The following is an 18,431-nucleotide window of genomic DNA, read 5'->3' as shown; positions in this document are numbered from 1 at the left end:
TCAATTTGATAAATAGAGAATATGAGAACTCTGAGAACGGGCAAAAACTTAGAGGAACTCAGTAGCCTGCCCTTCATGAAATCCCCGCTCAGATCTCAAAATAGTTTTTGCTCACTTGTGCCATTACAGAGAGAACCAGTTCCAAGGCACATCAGATCCATCCCACCCATAAAGGCAGTCCAAAACCGAAACCCTGGCAAGCTCCCTCCGCACAAGAGATACAGCAACCAAGACAATCGTTTTGGCAGTTTGGCATTTGGGTGCAGGGCCGGTGCAAGGATTTTTGCTGCCCCCTCATGAATGCCACTACATTCCCTCAGAAGTTTTTTTTATTCATTAAAAAAAAATTCTGAATTGCAATCAAGAGACATTTAGAGAAAGAGATGCACTGGGTAGCCATTAAGCGGAAGCTATAGTCAGGGCCGTCTATAATATGATTAGGACCCTGGGCAATGCATTTTCTTGGGCCCCCTGGGCCCTGCCCCTCTTATCCCTCCCCCCCAATTACGCCCAATGCGCAATCACACTGACAGACGTACTGGCACATACAGACACAGACAGACATTAAAACATTCACAGATACACACTGACACACAAATATATACTGTCAGACATACTGACACACACACACAGACATACATACACACACAGACACATACACTGGCAGACATACTGACAGATATACTGACACACACAGGCACATACACTGACAGACGTATTGACACACACACAGGCATACTGACATACACATAGACAGACGTACTGGCACATACACACAGACAGACATTAAAACATTCCAAGATACATACTGACACACACATACACTGGCACACAAATATATACTGGCAGACATACTGACACACACACAGACATACATACATACACACAGGCACATACACTGACAGATATACTGACACACACAGGCACATACACCGACAGACGTATTGACACACACACACACACACAGACATACACACACAGACACATACACTGACAGATATACTGACACACAAACACGTCCACTGACAGACGTATTGACACACACACACACATACACTGACAGATCTACTGACACACAGACACATACACTGACAGACGTATTGACACACACAGACATACATACACACACAGACACATACACTGACAGATATACTGACACACACACAAACACATACACTGACAGATATACTGACACACACAGACTCATACACTGACAGACGTATTGACACACACAGACACATACACTGACAGATATACTGACACACAGACACATACACTGACAGAAGTATTGACACACACACAGACATACATACACACACAGACACATGCACTGACAGATATACTGACACACAGACACATACACTGACAGACGTACTGACACACACAGACATACATACACACAGACACATACACTATATATTCATCTACTTGTTCTTGCCATGTCTGTTTGCTTTACATTGTATGTTACTATCGAGAGGAACCAGGGATGGTGACTCTGGCAAGTTTGGCAGCATTAATTGGAAATTAATTTTACATTTATTTCATACTGCAATATCTTCTTCTAAAGCTTAAATCTTTGTGGGACTGCCTTCCAGTGGGAGTAGTAAAGAACTGTCATACAGAAACAGTAGTGGATACCTGGAATAGACTCTCAGTGGAAGCAATAAAGACTAGCAGTGATATAGAAAGTTAAAGATCATTGGCATGCGGCACTCCAAGGTATCCCATATTTTGGTGCTTGTTCCACATGACCAGGTTCCTATTCAGCAGAACCCACTATTACAGCATCAATCTAAATAGGATCATTTAGTGATAAAGAAAGGGTAGTAGATACCAGGAATAGCCTTCCAGTGGGAGCAGTAACAGTGATATAGAAAGGGTAGTAGATACCTGGAATAGCCTTCCAGTGGGAGCAGTAACAGTGATATAGAAAGGGTAGTAGATACCTGGAATAGCCTTCCAGTGGGAGCAGTAACAGTGATATAGAAAGGGTAATAGATACCTGGAATAGACTTCCAGTGAAAGCACTGATGGCTTATCTTGATATCGAAAACTAGTAGATACCTGGTATAGCTTTCCAATGCAAGTAGTGTAGGCTAGAGGTAGGTAGTAGATACCTGGAATTGCCATTCAGTGGAGGTAGAAAAAGCTTACAGTTAATCAGAAAGGCTCTGGACCAGGGGTTCCCAAACCTTTTTGGTTCAAGGCGCCCTTACTATTTAAATATTTTTCCAAGGCACCCCAAGTCCAAATAATTTTTAGGTTGTATCTATATACAGTGCTGTGGCATATACTGGGCCCCTAATCTTGGGAGTGGCACTGGTAGATTATTTAAAGAAACAATCCAGGCACAATAACCACTACATTACGTTGTAGTGGTTATGGTGCCAGTAGTTCCGTAGTGTCCTCCCAGGGTAAGTAGTCAAACTGTTTAAGAACAGTTTGACAACTTACCTGGGGTCTGCTGGGATAGGGGATGTAGTGTGTGTGTGCAATATGTGTGTGTGTTAGGTATGTTTATGGGGGCAGTGTGTGTGTATGGGGGACTGTGTGTGTATGGGGGGTAGTGTGTGTATGGGGGGCAGTGTTTGTGTATGGGGCAGTGTATGTGTATGGGGGCAGTGTGTGTGTATGGGGGTAAATTGTGTGTATGGGGTAGTGTGTGTTTGTGTATGGGGGCAGTGTGTGTATGCATGGGGGTAGTGTGTGTATGGGGGGGTCAGTGTGTGTGTGTGTGCGTGTATGGGGGACAGTGTGTGTATGTATGGGGGTAGTGTGTATGTATGGGGGTAGTGTGTCTATGGGGGGCAGTGTGTGTGTATGGGGAGGCAGTGTGTGTGTATGGGGGTAGTGTGTGTGTGGGGGCAGTGTGTGTACATGGGGTAATTGTGTGTGTGGGGGCAGTGTGTGCGTGTATGGGGGGCAGTGTGTGTATGGGGAGGCAGTGTGTGTGTATGGAGGAAGTGTGTGTGTGTATGGGGCAGTGTGTGTACTTGGGGTAATTGTGTGTGTGTGGGGCAGTGTGTGCGTGTATGGGGGACAGTGTGTGTGTATGGGGGTAGTGTGTGTGTGTGGGCAGTGTGGGTGTATGGAGGGTAGTGTGTGTATGGGAGGGTAATTGTATGTATGGGGAGCATTGTGTGTATATGGGGGGCAGTGTGTGTGTATGGGGGTAGTGTGTGGGGGTAATTGTATGTATGGGGAGCATTGTGTGTATATGGAGGCAGTGTGTATGTATAGGGGTAGTGTGTGTATGGGGGGGCAGTGTGTGTGTGTGTATGGGGAGGCATTGTGTGTGTATGGGGGTAGTGTGTGTGTGGGGGCAGTGTGGGTGTATGGAGGGTAGTGTGTGTATAGGAGGGTAATTGTATGTATGGGGAGCATTGTGTGTATATGGGGGGCAGTGTGTGTGTATGGGGATAGTGTGTGGGGGTAATTGTGTGTGTATGGGGGAGCAGTGTGTGTGTATTAGGGAGCTATTGTGTGGTATGGGGTCTGTGGGGGTAGGAGAACAAATGAATAAATATATATATATAATTTATTTTTATTTATTTTTTATTAAAAACAACAATGATGTCCCCCCTCCCTGCTTACCTTTGCCTGGGAGTGGGTACCTTTCCTGCAATCCCTGGTGGTGACAGTGAACTCTAGCAGCCTCAGGAGCTGCTAGAGTTCACTCTCGCGAGATTCGGAGCGTTGCTGTGGTAACGGTTGCGGGCCGGAGAGGGAGATCTCCATTCAATCCGTATCGAAAGACTCTGTTTTATTTCTATTAATAATCCTATTCTACGCTCTCTGATTTGTCTTTCTCAATCCTCTTCCTGTATATTTGTTTTTATTTTAATTTATATTTTATAAAACCATAGTCTGACCTATCACACTGCCATCAGTCAGGCTCACTTCTTAAAGGAATATTCCAAGCACCATAACAACTTAAAGGGTTAAAGCAACTTTAGCTCCTCTCTCTCTCTCTCTCTCTCTCTCTCTCTCTCTCTATCCAAACCCTCTCTGAGATGGCTCTGTTCATGGGTGATACATTGATACATTGGAGAGTTATTGGTAATGGGATAAAGCATTTAATGTAAGACTAACTCCTCTGGATATACAAGGCCTGTTAAATAAAATAAATAACCTCTGCTTATGGTTTATTTCTAGGCTTTGCATTACAGTGTTACACGTGTACAGGCCAGGCCAGTAACACCAACTGTATGACTGCAACCAACTGCACGGCAGCCAGTACTTACTGCAAGACCTCGGTGGTTTCTGGGGGAATCGGTAAGTCACACTTTTTACACTCTGTGATAGAGACATTATTAGCAGACTGTGTCTGAGAATCAGAATTCATTGAAACTCCATCAGGTTCATATGGCAAACTTTATATCACAATCCTTTACACATACCCACAACACGGAGCGTGCAAGGGGATACATATATATCACGTAAATGGTCCAATACATGGCTTATGGTGATTTGTAAGGAATCTGCTGACATTATAGGAATGTGGATCCCACTGTTTCTGCAGTTATAAATAATATTTGACTGAAGTAAATAAATACAGTTACCTGACCAGACATGGCCCATTGCAGGCTGCACATAGCTTCTCCAGTCATGGCTGCTAAATTGCAGCACTGTACTGTTGGAGCCTTGTAAGCTGCAGTATAGTGTGAGAGGGGGAAGCAATGCATTTCTCAAAGTCCCTCCATTCAGAGTCGAGGGGACTGGAAGGAGCCTCGGTGAAGTGATTTGTTTCTCTTCCTCTCGATTACAACCAGCACTAGTGAGAAGAGGAATATAATACACATCTTATTGATTCATTTTTCATTTATTAATGGAAAGCTGTCTCTAATTACGGGAGTTTTATACCACTGTAGTAAGTTCTAAATTAACAGACAGGGTGTGTAAACTCGAATTGATATTTGTAATGTTCTATTAAACTATGTCCTATATCCTGGCTTGTGTAAGTTCTCAAAGTAGCGATATTCTAGATTAAAAGTATTTATTTTTGTAATTTCTCTGTCTCCTGGCTTTGTAGACGTCAATGACTGTTACTGTAACCGTGACTTGATACCCATCTGGTAAAGCCAGAGTTAAAGTACTTTGTGTTATTCCCACAGGTAGTCTGTCTGCGGCCACCATTTCCAAATCCTGTGAGTCCGTCTGCGTGGCAACCAGTTTGAATGTTCTGGTTGTTTCGACTTCCGTGTCATGCTGCAGCACTGACCTGTGTAACACAAGTGGGGCCACCAGCATTAAATCCGGCTACGCCATCCTGGCTCTGTGTCTGGGTATCTTCTTAACTCTGATCAGAAACCCATCTCTGTGATTTCCCAGAACCCAAAGATCCGTCTGCAATTTCCCACCACAACGAACACCCTAATAATATTATCAGGCCTAACTGAATTCTCCTGTACCCCGAGCTGAGGTGTGATAATAACATTATCGGAGGAAAGGCCTGAACTGGTTAAATTTGCATGGGATGTCTAACCTTGTGATCTCAACTCCGACACACCTGGACAAACCTGAAAACCAGTGAAAGCTAGCTGTACAGGATAAATACTTATAATAATAATGATGATATTATTTTTGCTATTATTTACATTATTCTTTCTCTATTATTAAAATGTATATTTATATTATCTGATATTTGATATAATGATAATAAAAAACTCGTAATATATTTTTTGTGCAGTTGATGCTTTCTCGATGGGTATTGGGTTTTGTCTTTTAGTGGGTAAGTGAGTGGTGGGAGGTGCCGGTCCAAATGGGCAGCAGTCAGTATAGGACCAGTCCTTCCAGGTCTTTAATCTCTGTATATGGCACGGTGAAAGGTGTACCATGGAAGGTGAGTGAGCTGGGTGGTAAATAACACAAATTAGACACCAGGAATTCTGAAAGAATTCACAAGAACTGGATTTACAGACCTGGATTCTGTTGATAATCCCTGCATTCCATTCATTCAGTCACTTGTATCAGATGGAATAGAATTAATAAAAAAAATTCTGTTTAATCTTTGGTTCCACATATGTGACGTGTACATCATGCAGTGCCAGCATTATAATATTGATAAGATGAAAACAAATCTGCATATTGAAATATGATTTATTTTTTTTACAATATAAAATCACCTTAAAAAGTTAATCCAAAAATACCAAATCAGGCCTTAATTCTCAGAACCATCAGCACTGGGTTCTTCAACTATTAACAATATCTTACTACAAAGACCTTCCCTCTGGCAATTACTCATGGATGGACATTGCCAGGGCAATATTACCTAAAAACACCCCCCCATCCACTCACAAAAACATAAAATGCAACACCTCCACTGAGAGGTCGGCCACGCTCGAAAGCAGGCAGCACCCCCTCCCTGAAAAGACGAGGGCACCACTCACACTACCGACACCCTAACGCGGAAACCACTAGATGTAACTTAAGACCTGTACCTGGTCCCAAGCTAGCTTTTACGTAAAAACAGGTCTCATAACGGTGGTACAACCTCTAAACATCTGCTATTGCATGGTTTACCGCTCTACCCGATAGGCTCATTTACAGCTGCCAGCTTATGTACTGGCCTTGCTTAACGCGCATCTGCAGTCTGAATGCATGCTTATCTATAGGTCTAGATCTTTTACCCACACCACTATTCATTAATATTTTCTTTCCATTTAAAAAAAAAAAGTGCGGCAATCTCAACGTGTATAATATTACTTCCTGTGACACTCTATATTGCTCTTTATTGACATGTTTATGTTTCCTATGTACTTAACAATGCACTACCAAAATAAAGAATTTAAAATAAAAAGTATACAAACATAGCCAGGATTCAGCTGTAAGCATTTGCAACACTTACAACAATCAAGTAACATACATTCATATAAAATGTAAGTTACTTGGCCAGTCAAGGTAATGACAGGAATGAATAAGTAGATAACTCCCTAATTCCCACGGTATTAGGGAGCTATCTACTAAAAGGCTGAAAGACCTAAATTGGTCTTTCAGCCAAATTTACTAATACTAAGTAAAGATTACTTAGTTTTAGTAAATCATGCCTATGGCTGCTCACTTTAAAAAAAAAAAAAAAGGTCCCCCGTGCCGCGCATTTGGGGGCTTCTAACCTGAAAGGGGGGACCTATCCCCCCCCCCGGCCCCCACCCATGAATGGCGGGTGGGGGCCCTACAGTTAAATAAGGGGGGGGAACCTAATGTCCTCCCCCCTGGTCCCCACCCCTGAGTGGTGGGTGGGGGCCCTAAATACTAATAAGGGGGGGACCTAATGTCCTCCCCCCTGCCCCCCACCCCTGAGTGGTGGGTGGGGGCCCTAAATTAGAATAAGGGGGGGGTATCTAATGTCCTCCTTCCTGGCCCCTACCCCTGAGCGGTGGATGGGGGCCCTAAATTAGAATAAGGGGGGGTATCTAATGTCCTCCCCCCTGGTCCCCACCCTTGAGCGGTGGGTGGGGGCCCTAAATAAAATTTTTACCCCCCCCCCCAGGTGACTATGATGTCACAAAACCGTTATTTGGGGAAAATCTTACTTAATTTCATAGTCATAATAAGAAGACTAAATAAACCTCACCCTCTGTGTCCATCAGAGGAAAAATTAAATATCACAAAAAGACAGATTTACCTACACTAGCAGATTTTAGTTGCTAGGATTAGGACATATTAATTCTTATGAGGGGCAGGTAACTAAAGACAAAATATTTGAAAAATACTCTGCTCAGTAGAGCTATTTAATAACATTAGACACCATAGATGAAGGTGGTTGATTACAGACGTAATCTCAAACTAAAACATCCAATTACATATTATACTCCATTCTTTAGCTTGGTCAAAACACAGTCATAAATTGGATTTTTTTTATACTTTTATTCAATTCACAAGATTCCTCTTGTACAAACACTTGCATATTTATTTTAAAAATAGCTATTTCATTTCTACAGAGACAGCCAACACACAGACAGCCAACACACAGACAGCAAACACACAGACAGCAAACACACAGACAGCAAACGCACAGACAGCCAACATAGACAGCTAACACAGACAGCAAACACAGACAGCCAACACACATACAGGGGGTTTTACATGGTGAACTGGGGGTTAATGAGAAACATGGAGAGGCAGGGGGGTTTACATGTAGAACTGGGGGTTAATGAGAAACATGGAGAGGCAGGGGGGTTTACATGGAGAGCTGGGGGTTAATGAGAAACATGGAGAGGCAGGGGGGTTTACGTGGAGAGCTGGGGGTTAATGAGACACATGGAGGGGCAGGGGGTTTACATGGAGAGCTGGAGGTTAATGAGACACATGGAGGGTTGGGGGGCCTAATGAGACAAATGGAGAGGCACACAGAGAGCTGAGGGAAGATGCACAAAGAGTGCTGGGACTCTGGGAGAGATGCACACAGAGGGCTGGGGGAGATGCACACAGAGGGCTGGGGGAGATGCACACAGAGGGCTGGAGGAGATGCACACAGAGGGCTGGGGGAGATGCACACAGAGGGTTGGGAGGAGAGCTAATGGGGGAGGCACGCAGAGGGCTGAGTGGTGGAGAGGCACACAGAGGGCTGATGGGGGTGAAGCACACAGGACTATGGTGGGGTGGCACACAAAAGGCTGGGGGAAGGCACACAGAGGACTGAGTGCGGAAAAGGCACACAGAGTCCTGGGGGGGGGGAGAGAAGCTCAGAAGACAAAAGACACAGAGAGGGGCTGGTGTAAAAAGAGACACACAGAGGGGATGGGGGATAAAGAGATACACTGAAAATGCTTGGGGAACAAAGTGACAGACTGAGGGGCCTGGGGGGGACAAAGAGAAACACAGAGGGGCTGGTGTAAAAAGAGACACACAGAGGTGATGGAGGATAAAGAGATACACTGAAAATGCTTGGGGAACAAAGTGACAGACTGAGGGGCCTGGGGGGGACAAAGAGAAACACAGAGGGGCTGGTGTAAAAAGAGACACACAGAGGTGATGGAGGATAAAGAGATACACTGAAAAAGCGTGGGGAACAAAGAGACAGACAGAGGGGTTGGGAGGAACAAAGACAAGCACAGAGGGGCTGGGGCAAAGAGACACACAGAGGAGCTGGGGGACAAAGAGACACATAGAGGGTTTGAAAAGAGAAAGAGACACAGAGAGGGGCTGGGGAAGAGACACACAGACGGGCTGGGTGACAAAGAGACACACAGAGAGGCTAGGGCTGAGAAAAAGACCCACTAAGGTACTGGGAAGGAAGGAATACACAGAGAGGCTGAGGAAGGGGCAAAAGAGACACACAAACAAGTTGGGGGAGAAAGAGACACACAAAGTTGCCAATTTTCTTTGGGGGAGTCGCAATTAGCAAAGATAGTCTTGCACCGGCCCTGCAAACATCACATCTAGTCTCACTTCTAGTAACTTTAAAATTCAATCATTTGTAAACCATAACCTCAAAACATATTCTTCTACCGGCCGGTGAGATAGCTCAGTGGGCTAATGCATCATTAGTAGAATCTGTTCAGTAAGCGAGGGGTGAATGGGAATGAATTTGGGAAGCTGCCTCCAAGATATCCATATGTGTCCTCTCACAGGAACAGACGTACACAGTCAAGTTTCACTGGCATATTACCCGTCTTTTTACACAAAATTGGACGTAACCCGTCTGATCTCTGCTGGCGATTAGGAGGACACAAGGGGACCTACTTACATACATGGTGGGATTGTCCCAAACTACAGATCAATTGGAAATCTAAGAGAAGAGATTTATAGAATTATCTCCATGGACATTCTTACTTTTATGTCCAATTGTGGGTATGCCAAAACATTTGCAAAAAACTACTAAACAGAATTGTCCAAGAGGGTTCTAGCTGCAGCTTGGCAAAAAATTGGAAGGACCATATTTACAAAACATTCTAGCAAAAATAGAAGATAACGATATCATGGCTAAAGACACACAGTACCTACCTTTTTCAAAGCAAAGTTTGGGAAGCATGCAATGAATATCTCTAATCGATCCCGAGTGGGTTCTATGAGATCTGGGAGGTATATATGTGTGGCAACACAGAATTTTTCTTTAAAAATCTACTCTATTTCTCTTACAGTTTTATTATTTTACAGTTTCTTGTTTGAATTGTTAATTACACATTTTAGAGACCAAGTTTATTGATAAAGGTTTTGACAGGTGAACTTTTATAGATACTACCTAACTCACTGTGAGACTCACCCACTGATGTTTAAAATATTTATTATATATATAAAACACTTATTTTATGGTTTTAACAAATGTATTGAATCCTGGGAGACTCTCACTTTTCTTCTTATGTTTCAGCTGACGTGCTCTTTATGGGTAATACAAATAAAGAATAAAAAAAAAAAAAATTCTCGAAGGACTAGATGTATTTGTTTAATGAGATCAACTGGGGACGCATCATCAGATAATCTGTTATTCTACAAGTAACCCTATTCCTGTATCACCCTTTGAGAGGCTGTCAAAAAGCACCTAAAAGACATTTAGCAAAATAACGGTGACTGATCTGCTGGGAGTCCAGTGGTCCAGGGAGAACGGGAGTTTTTCTTACCTAATCCAGACCCATGTGTACACTCCATGGTCTCCCTGCCACCCTGTCAGTCCTCCTTAGCTCCTGGCTGAAGTCTATGGACGATACTTTGAGACCAAGGGATCCCCCACAGACATTGCATTTTCTCTGATATACAATATTAAATCCAAGAAAGGATAAAATAAAGGTGGATTGGCGCTTAAAGTGCAAATGTAAATGCAACAACTCCCAGTGTCTAAAATAATTCAAATGACACTGAATAAATGGATAAAAGCAATGAATAACGGGGGGTGGGAGAGTGATAAACAGCACACGATGATAAATACTTATTAGTATGAGTGTACAGCCTCTAGATCTTTCTGTAAAAACAGTATAAAAACAATCATAGCGTAATACTGTATAGCAGCAAATATTGATCAGTTAAAGAGCTCATGGATCACTCACACTTTCCAGAGCCACAACAAGCAGCCTCTGGCTTTGTAGGCAGTTGAATAATGTGCCAATTCTGGCTGTAAACTCCACTCCTTGGGATCCTCCTTCCTGGTACCACATAAATACGAGGATATCCAATAGGGTAGATGTGAAGAAACGTTACTTAAAACAAATAATAAAAACAAATAATAGTCCACAAACACTGACGAGTTTCAACCTGGATCAGTCTTTTTCAAAGTGTATGCTGTGGCTTTTATTCCGTCCATCCGGAGATTGAATCTCACACCGTTTTCGTATTCCATAGTCACTTCCGCTCGGTTCGATGACGGCAATTGGCGTCATTACATCATGACGGCATAGCGGAATAGCCGTCCACATCTTCTCACGGACAAAACATCCCGGAAGTATGTGTAAAGCCATATTGAAATAGAGCAGAATCGTCCACAACGTTATGTAAGTCAGAGTCTTTGTAAGATAGGACTTTCGTCTGCTAAAAACATTTCATACAAAACATAGGTAGGGAAATATAAGAACAAAGGTAATTGTTCAATTTCAATACATCTTAGTAATAGCATCAATAATCATACAGTTTACAGATTCATAATAAACTGAGAAAATATCTTTTAAAAGGATAGGATTCAAAATATGGGGGTCAGAATCTGGATAAACACGGAGGAGGAGAATATAGATCCATAGGATATGGATACATTTACATTGTCTCTACCGCTATCACTAGTGTGAAATTATAATCACAATCACAGTGTGTATTTAGACTGCATTGGAATTCCAGTGAAAAGTGAATATTTCATAAAGATTTTAGCTTTCTGGGGGCGTAGCGGTGACAGAGACGCTTTAACCTTAAAATTAATCCCGAGAATTTAGTGTAAAATACTTGCAGAAATAATGGTATATAAGCACTTAAAAGGAGGGGGTCCTGTGTCAATTATATGTTTAATCAATGAGATATACAGAGATTGATTGAAAACTGTTTTTTCTGAGGATTTCGGTGGCTCGTGAATTTAGTTAACTATCTCTGACCCTGAGAGCGTTTCTCTGAAGTTGCAATTTCTAATTGAGAGTTTAGTAAATACCTCTAAGTGAGATTGACGTCAGAGATGCCCATGCTCTCATTGCACCGAAGCCCCGAAGAGACGCAGGTTTTACCGGACTGGGATGTTGGCCGCAGCTTGATAAATACAGTGAGCAGTTAAACCAGGACACAGCGTCCAGCTGCAACTCTGTTCAAAGAATCAGAAATAAAATGTTGTTTGGAAGATACATGTAACTTAAAATAGTTTATTGCCGTTTACAGAATGGTGACATTTCTAGCAGGGCACATAAAACACATGTAGTAACCATGATGGGAGGATGGTAATGGGGTGATGGGCGGCACGGAGAAGGTAACAGGCAGGAATGGCTAGCACGGCACTGGCTTGGTTTGTACATAGACCGGTGGACTGTGCTCTCTGTCTTAGACTGCCCAAGCTGACATACTACGAGAATATTAAATATATAAATATATTCCCCTCTACTTCCCACCTGATCTGTGGATAAAATCAACATTTCATTTTCATAGAATAAAGTGCGCCCCTAGCCCCGTTACCATCCCCCCACCAGGTTATAGCATGTGTCTTACATTAGATGGGCAAAGGTTTAAAAATAATATCAGGAAGTATTACTTTACTGAGAGGGTAGTGGATGCATGGAATAGCCTTCCAGCTAAAGTGGTAGAGGTTAACACAGTGAGGGAGTTTAACCCCTTAAGGACACATGAACTGTGTGACATGTCATGATTCCCTGTTATTCCAGAAGTTTGGTCCTTAAGGGATTAATCATGCGTGGGATAGGCATACGGCTATCCTAACTATAAAATAAGTCCAGGGACTAATGAAAGTATTTAGAAAACTGGGCAGACTAGATGGGCCAAATGGTTCTTATCTGCCTTTCACATTCTATGCTTCTATGTAACATGTAGTGTTTATGTAACATCGTCTTTTTTTTGGAGCCACAGACAGATCTCTGAATCACAAATCAAAAGGCACATGTCCGTCCATTGCATGAGTTTGTCTAATAAATACAAAATCTCATTACAAGTTCTATGTATTGTGGTGGAATCTCGGTAAAAATAAATTTAGTAGGCCGAGATTACCACGTGGCATGTGTATGTGCATATGCTGACGTATCGATCAGTTGGTTGCACGAGGCAAGATACGATCAGTAGTGTACGGAGCATGTGCAAGAATACAGGATGTAGTATTCCCCTCCTCCATTGTGCTGGACAAGCCATGCGGTCAAGCAGGAAGTTAATTCTTATTTGTATTGATTGGTCAAGAGAATGTGCGGGTGGAGCTTAATATGGGAGGAGTTATGTGCCTATATAAGGAGCCTGCACTATTGTCCGGGGCTCAGAACTTGCTGTATTTTGGTGACATTAGTCCCTCTGAGTCCCGATCGGTGATCCAATAAAGAATCTCTTCCTTCCTGAAGAAACCTGTGTCCATCTCTCTGTGCTTTGCTTCCGTCAGTTTCTCCGGTATCATTTGGTGCATTGGCCGGGAAGCTCATCGTTCAACGGTAGCTGAGAGGCAGAGGCTTGAGACGGTCTATCTTTGCCCACGTTCTCTACGGCTGCACCCCTGAACTTCTGCGTGGACCTCCCTTCGTCTCGGCGCCACTGGTCTGTTGTCTAGGAGATCATCGGCCTCTACGTAAGAAGTGCTGGGGTGTCCCCGTCGATGAGTGTGAACTCAGGTTCAGGAACGAGGAGGTAAGACAACTGCTGTTTTAGACGGCAGACCCACTAGGGGTATACCGATTGTGCGGTAGGCCCAAAAGGGGTTTAAATCTGTGTATGGAATCTGCCCCCTCTGTCGGAGGGAAGGAGCGAAGGCGCACCGCTCAATCGAACGCTCTTTAGTAAGACCGTTTGATTTGGTTAGTCAGGCGGGGTTCTGGTGTAAATAGCCCTAGCCGGACACCGGTGTCTTGTCTAGACTAGCGTTCTAGGGTGTATATTTTTGTTCGCTAGGTCGGAGGGACCGGGAGACTAAGCGGCGTCTGTGTAAATTCGGTTCGCTAGCTCTCAACCTATCTTGGCTAAGTGGGAAGGCGTGTAAATTTGGAACCCACTAGATTTTTGATAGTAATCGACTAAGAGGCGTCTGTGTAAATTCGGTCCTCTAGCTCGCTATATGTGGTGCTTGGGCAGTGTGGCTAACCAAAACGGATGTATATAGTTTTAGGTAGTCCATTCAAGGTACTGGCCAATAGTTTAGTTGGGATTGTAAATGTGTTAAAGATTGTTTAGTAAAGTGTATATCTTGTTAGATAGCGCGAGCTCAGCCGTCTAGCGAGAGTGTTAATAGTGTGTTGCTGTATCATAGTGCACGGTACCATAACCCTGTATATTTACTGACACTGTATATAAGTACTAATCATTGTCGTCTATTGCATGTTTAACACCATAACCACTAATAATTGTATTGTGACCTTAAATTGTGCTTTGACCTATGCTAACCGTACTGTAACCGCTATTTGTAAAAGACGATGTTACTGGGGTGTGTTATAGACGGGTAATTCATATATAGAGAATTATAGCGTGGGTGACTGCATAGTTTCGCCAAAGGGCATAATATTGATTATTTAGTGACTGGTGTAACAGCTGTGTGTGTACGGGAATTCCCTGAGTGTTTATTGTGTTATTGTGTACGTTTCACTTGGTAACCGTACCACGTGGTGCTGTTGCCAGAGGAAACGGGTGTGACTGTTGAATAGAACGCGTGCATAGTATTCGTTGTCAACGACGCTCCATTGATAAGTATGGGTGCGTCGGAGTCAACGATTCCGGATCCCTTAGGTTGTATGGTGAAGCATTTTAAAAAGGGATTCAAAACATGTGATTTTGGGGTTAAAATGTCTCCTGTACGGGGCGGGGCCTGACTCTCGAACTGGCCGGACGTGTTTGCCTGGAGCTCCGGCAACCCTGAGAATATTTGAAGGGAATTGCGCGTCTTGTAAGTGGGTACCACGACTAAAATCCCCAAGCGAGACATACCCACAGCCACACGGACCCCGATAAGCGTGTTAGCGCTCCGACCGGCAAACCATGTCCCAAGCCTGGCGACACTTAAAGGCGCGCGGCCTGTTGTCTGGGGGAGGCGGACGATTCCCCGGCGGAGAAAACGTGCCCAAAGCGACACTGGAGCCCCGTCGCCCCCCCTCAGGACCGGTGGGGGATATCCCGGTCCCCGCTGGAATGAAGCACCACCATGCAGCAACAGACCTATCTCCAGCGGACCCTGAGCGGCTCAGAAACAGCGAGCATGGCGATGCCAAGATGGCCGCCGAGCTGCAACCAAAGCAGAGTAACGTAGGCCCAACGGCTCAAACGTGGAGAGAAGCTTTTGAAAGCAGATTTGACGCAATCTGTCAAGCGTTCTGGCACAGACTCGAAGTAAAATCTTTCCCACCAGCATCTCCTGCCAAGAGGGTACCCGAAGCTGCTAACCAGACTACCCGATACTCTTCTGGGCTGGGAGCCTACCCGGAGTTTACTCCATGCCGTCCATACACCCGTGGGGACGCCCGGGATGAGGGGAACTCACGGGCCCACAAGCCGACCACCGAGATTGGGAGGCTTCATGGAAAAAAGGCAAGGGCTCTCATAAAGGCCCAGAGCCGAAGAAGCGGGAAATCGAGACACAGCGGGAACATCCGAATGAGAGGCTCGTGCGGACCCTCCTCGACCCGACAGGGTCACCGTGGCCCACAACGAAAGAGGCACCGTAACCAAAATAATAGCCTGCAGGCATCACCCTCCCACCGCACCGCCAGCTCCACTAAGACTGACCTGAGGAGAAGAGGCACACAGCGACCCGTCACACCCCTAGCCAAAGACGGCTCCTTGCTGAACAGCACCCGCATGCACGAGGTTCATCACCGGCAGCAGACACACGAGACGGCAGGGAGCACTGTGAGGATTTTAACCCCTGGAGCGCTGACAGTCAACCGACCCGGGCAAGCACAAGAGGCCTCCAGAACGGGCATAGGATGACGCAACCGGGAGTGCTGCCTGGAGGGGGCCCACGGCTTCTGACCCTGCTCCTACTGCAGAGACTTTTTCTACACCCAGCCGGAGACAAACAACATCCCAGCATAAACTGTATGATAAATTTGCTTGTCGTAATGTTAGCCAACCACAGCTTATACATAGTTAGATCTCGTAATACTGCTACCAAGCTATCTTATAACTATGCTAAAAGGAATAGTGTACTCTGGCATTAGCGTTTACACACCCACTCACTGCTCTCGGCATGTCGGTTGATTGTACTGTCACAGTCTTTAATATGACATCCTTGCTATAGCTCCTTACGTGTGTTTAATGTAACCACTTAAGCATTATTTGATTAACTAGTCCTATCTAATTGGACACCTTAAGCTTGTTGAACTGTATGCATCCCTAGTTAAACATACTAAGCTAGATTATATTATATATGCTACCCGGTTTAAACTAAATCTTGTATAGACGGCATATTGACTTCTCTGATAAACCTGTTACTCGCTTATCCACAATACTACATTGACTACACTAGTCTACTGGTATAGCTACTGTCACAGAGTCTAAACTTTCTTTTTTATGCAGCGATGTTATTTTAGTTTAGCTTATTTTATGATTTGAATATGCCTAAAGTCAGAACAACCGAAACCATGTAATGCATAACTTAAACATACAAAAATGTGCAAAGTCATCTTTACCCCTCCCTGTTAAAATGTTTTACACTACGCAGGAGGAGTGCCTTTGGGGTACCTCACAAGCGACTGTATTTTGCTTATGCACTTCAAAAATAAAGAATTAAAAAAAAATAAAAAAAAAAAAAATGTCTCCTGTACGTTTGGTCACTTTGTGCACTAGGGAGTGGCCTACTTTGGTTGCGGCATGGCCGCCACGTGGCAGTTTGGATCCAACTCTGGTACAACGCGTACACGTGGCTGTATCAGGTAGGCCTGAACTTTACGGGCAGTTTCCTTATATTGATTGTTGGAGACAGGCCGTAAACGACTCGCCAAAATGGATTCAGATATGCCACGAGGAGCAATGTCTTCTCATGGTGGCCAGGACTTGTTTGTCCACTAGGACTGGTGTTAGGCCCATTTTGGACACGCCCCCTGAGTCCGAGATCCCTTTGCCGCCCCCTTACTTTCCTTTAAGAGGAAGTGACGCGAATGCAGGAAGTTCTGCACCCCTTCCCCCATTGCCCCCATCCACTTCCGCTTCCTCCTCCAGTACAGAATCCACCCCCTCTCATACTAAATCTCCCCTTCCGGAACCAGAACCAACCCCAATTAGATCTGAATATCCTGATTTGGCGCCACTTCAGACTTCCGGTCAAGCTTCTTCTAGCTCGGCTCGAAGTGTTCTATTCACTAACTTTTCCCAAAACCAAGCTCCCACATCCTCATGCTTTATTACCCCCCGACCGGAACCTCTAACTGACGCCCCTCCACGTAGCCCTATACTAACCCGACAACTGACCGGTACCCAACAATTAAAACATTATCAGATGCCTCTTCGTCTGAATCCTGGGTCAGCCTATATCGATGCCGCAGGTCAAATGGCACATGCTGACCCAGTCTTCGTATATGTCCCGTTCACGACTACCGATCTCTTGAATTGGAAGACCCACAACTCCTCGTACACTGAGAAACCACAAGCTATGACTGATCTGTTCACCTCGATAGTGCAGACACATAACCCGAAATGGGCTGATTGCCAGCAGTTATTAATGACTTTGTTTAATAATGAGGAAAGGACAAGGATTTATCAAGCGGCCATTAAAGCGCTAGAGGATAGAGCCCGTGCTTTGAATCAAGCCAATCCGGCAGCATGGGCCGCAACACATTACCCTAACACCGATCCCGACTGGAATGTAAATGGCGCAGATATGGTTCAACTCAGAGCCTATAGAGACGCTATAATTGCTGGCATGAAAGCCGGAGGGAAGAAAGCTATCAATATGTCGAAGACAGTTGAGGTGATTCAGAAAAGTGATGAAGCGCCCAGTGTCTTTTATGACCGATTATTGGAGGCATACCACTTGTATACCCCCTTTAATCCGGAAGACGCTGATAACTCCCGAATGGTGAACTCCGCCTTTGTCAGCCAAGCCTACGGAGATATTAAGCGCAAGCTACAGAAGTTAGAAGGGTTTGCAGGTATGTCTATCACCCAACTAATGGAGGTAGCGAATAAAGTATACATGAATAGGGAAACAGAAAGTAAGAAAGAGGAAGAGCGCAAGATGCGTAGAAAGGCAGATATGCTAGCGGTAGCGATCGCAGGCGTAGATAGACGGGGCCCAGATAGAGGCGATAGTAAGTGGAATGAGGAACCTCTGAGTAGAAATCAGTGCGCATACTGTAGGGAAGAAGGGCATTGGAGGAACGAATGTCCGCGAAGAGAAC

At 44.4% G+C, this 18,431-nt stretch overlaps 1 protein-coding gene across 1 annotated transcript in view; it reads left to right on the top strand.

Annotated features, from left to right (window-relative positions):
• The window catches only part of LOC134609291 (lymphocyte antigen 6E-like), an 11,919-nt gene extending 6,596 nt beyond the window's left edge, over positions 1–5,323 (top strand). Inside the window, exons 2-3 of the mRNA XM_063452971.1 lie at positions 4,156–4,275; positions 5,115–5,323. Coding sequence (XP_063309041.1) covers positions 4,156–4,275; positions 5,115–5,323 — 329 coding nt within the window. The remainder of the gene's footprint in view (positions 1–4,155; positions 4,276–5,114) is intronic.
• The last annotated feature ends 13,108 nt before the right edge of the window (positions 5,324–18,431 follow it).

Source organism: Pelobates fuscus, chromosome 4, assembly GCF_036172605.1.
Source record: "Pelobates fuscus isolate aPelFus1 chromosome 4, aPelFus1.pri, whole genome shotgun sequence".
NCBI classification, from domain to species: Eukaryota; Metazoa; Chordata; class Amphibia; order Anura; family Pelobatidae; genus Pelobates; species Pelobates fuscus.
The sequence above is the reverse complement of the archived record's forward strand: the minus strand, read 5'-3'. Positions and strand labels throughout refer to the sequence as shown.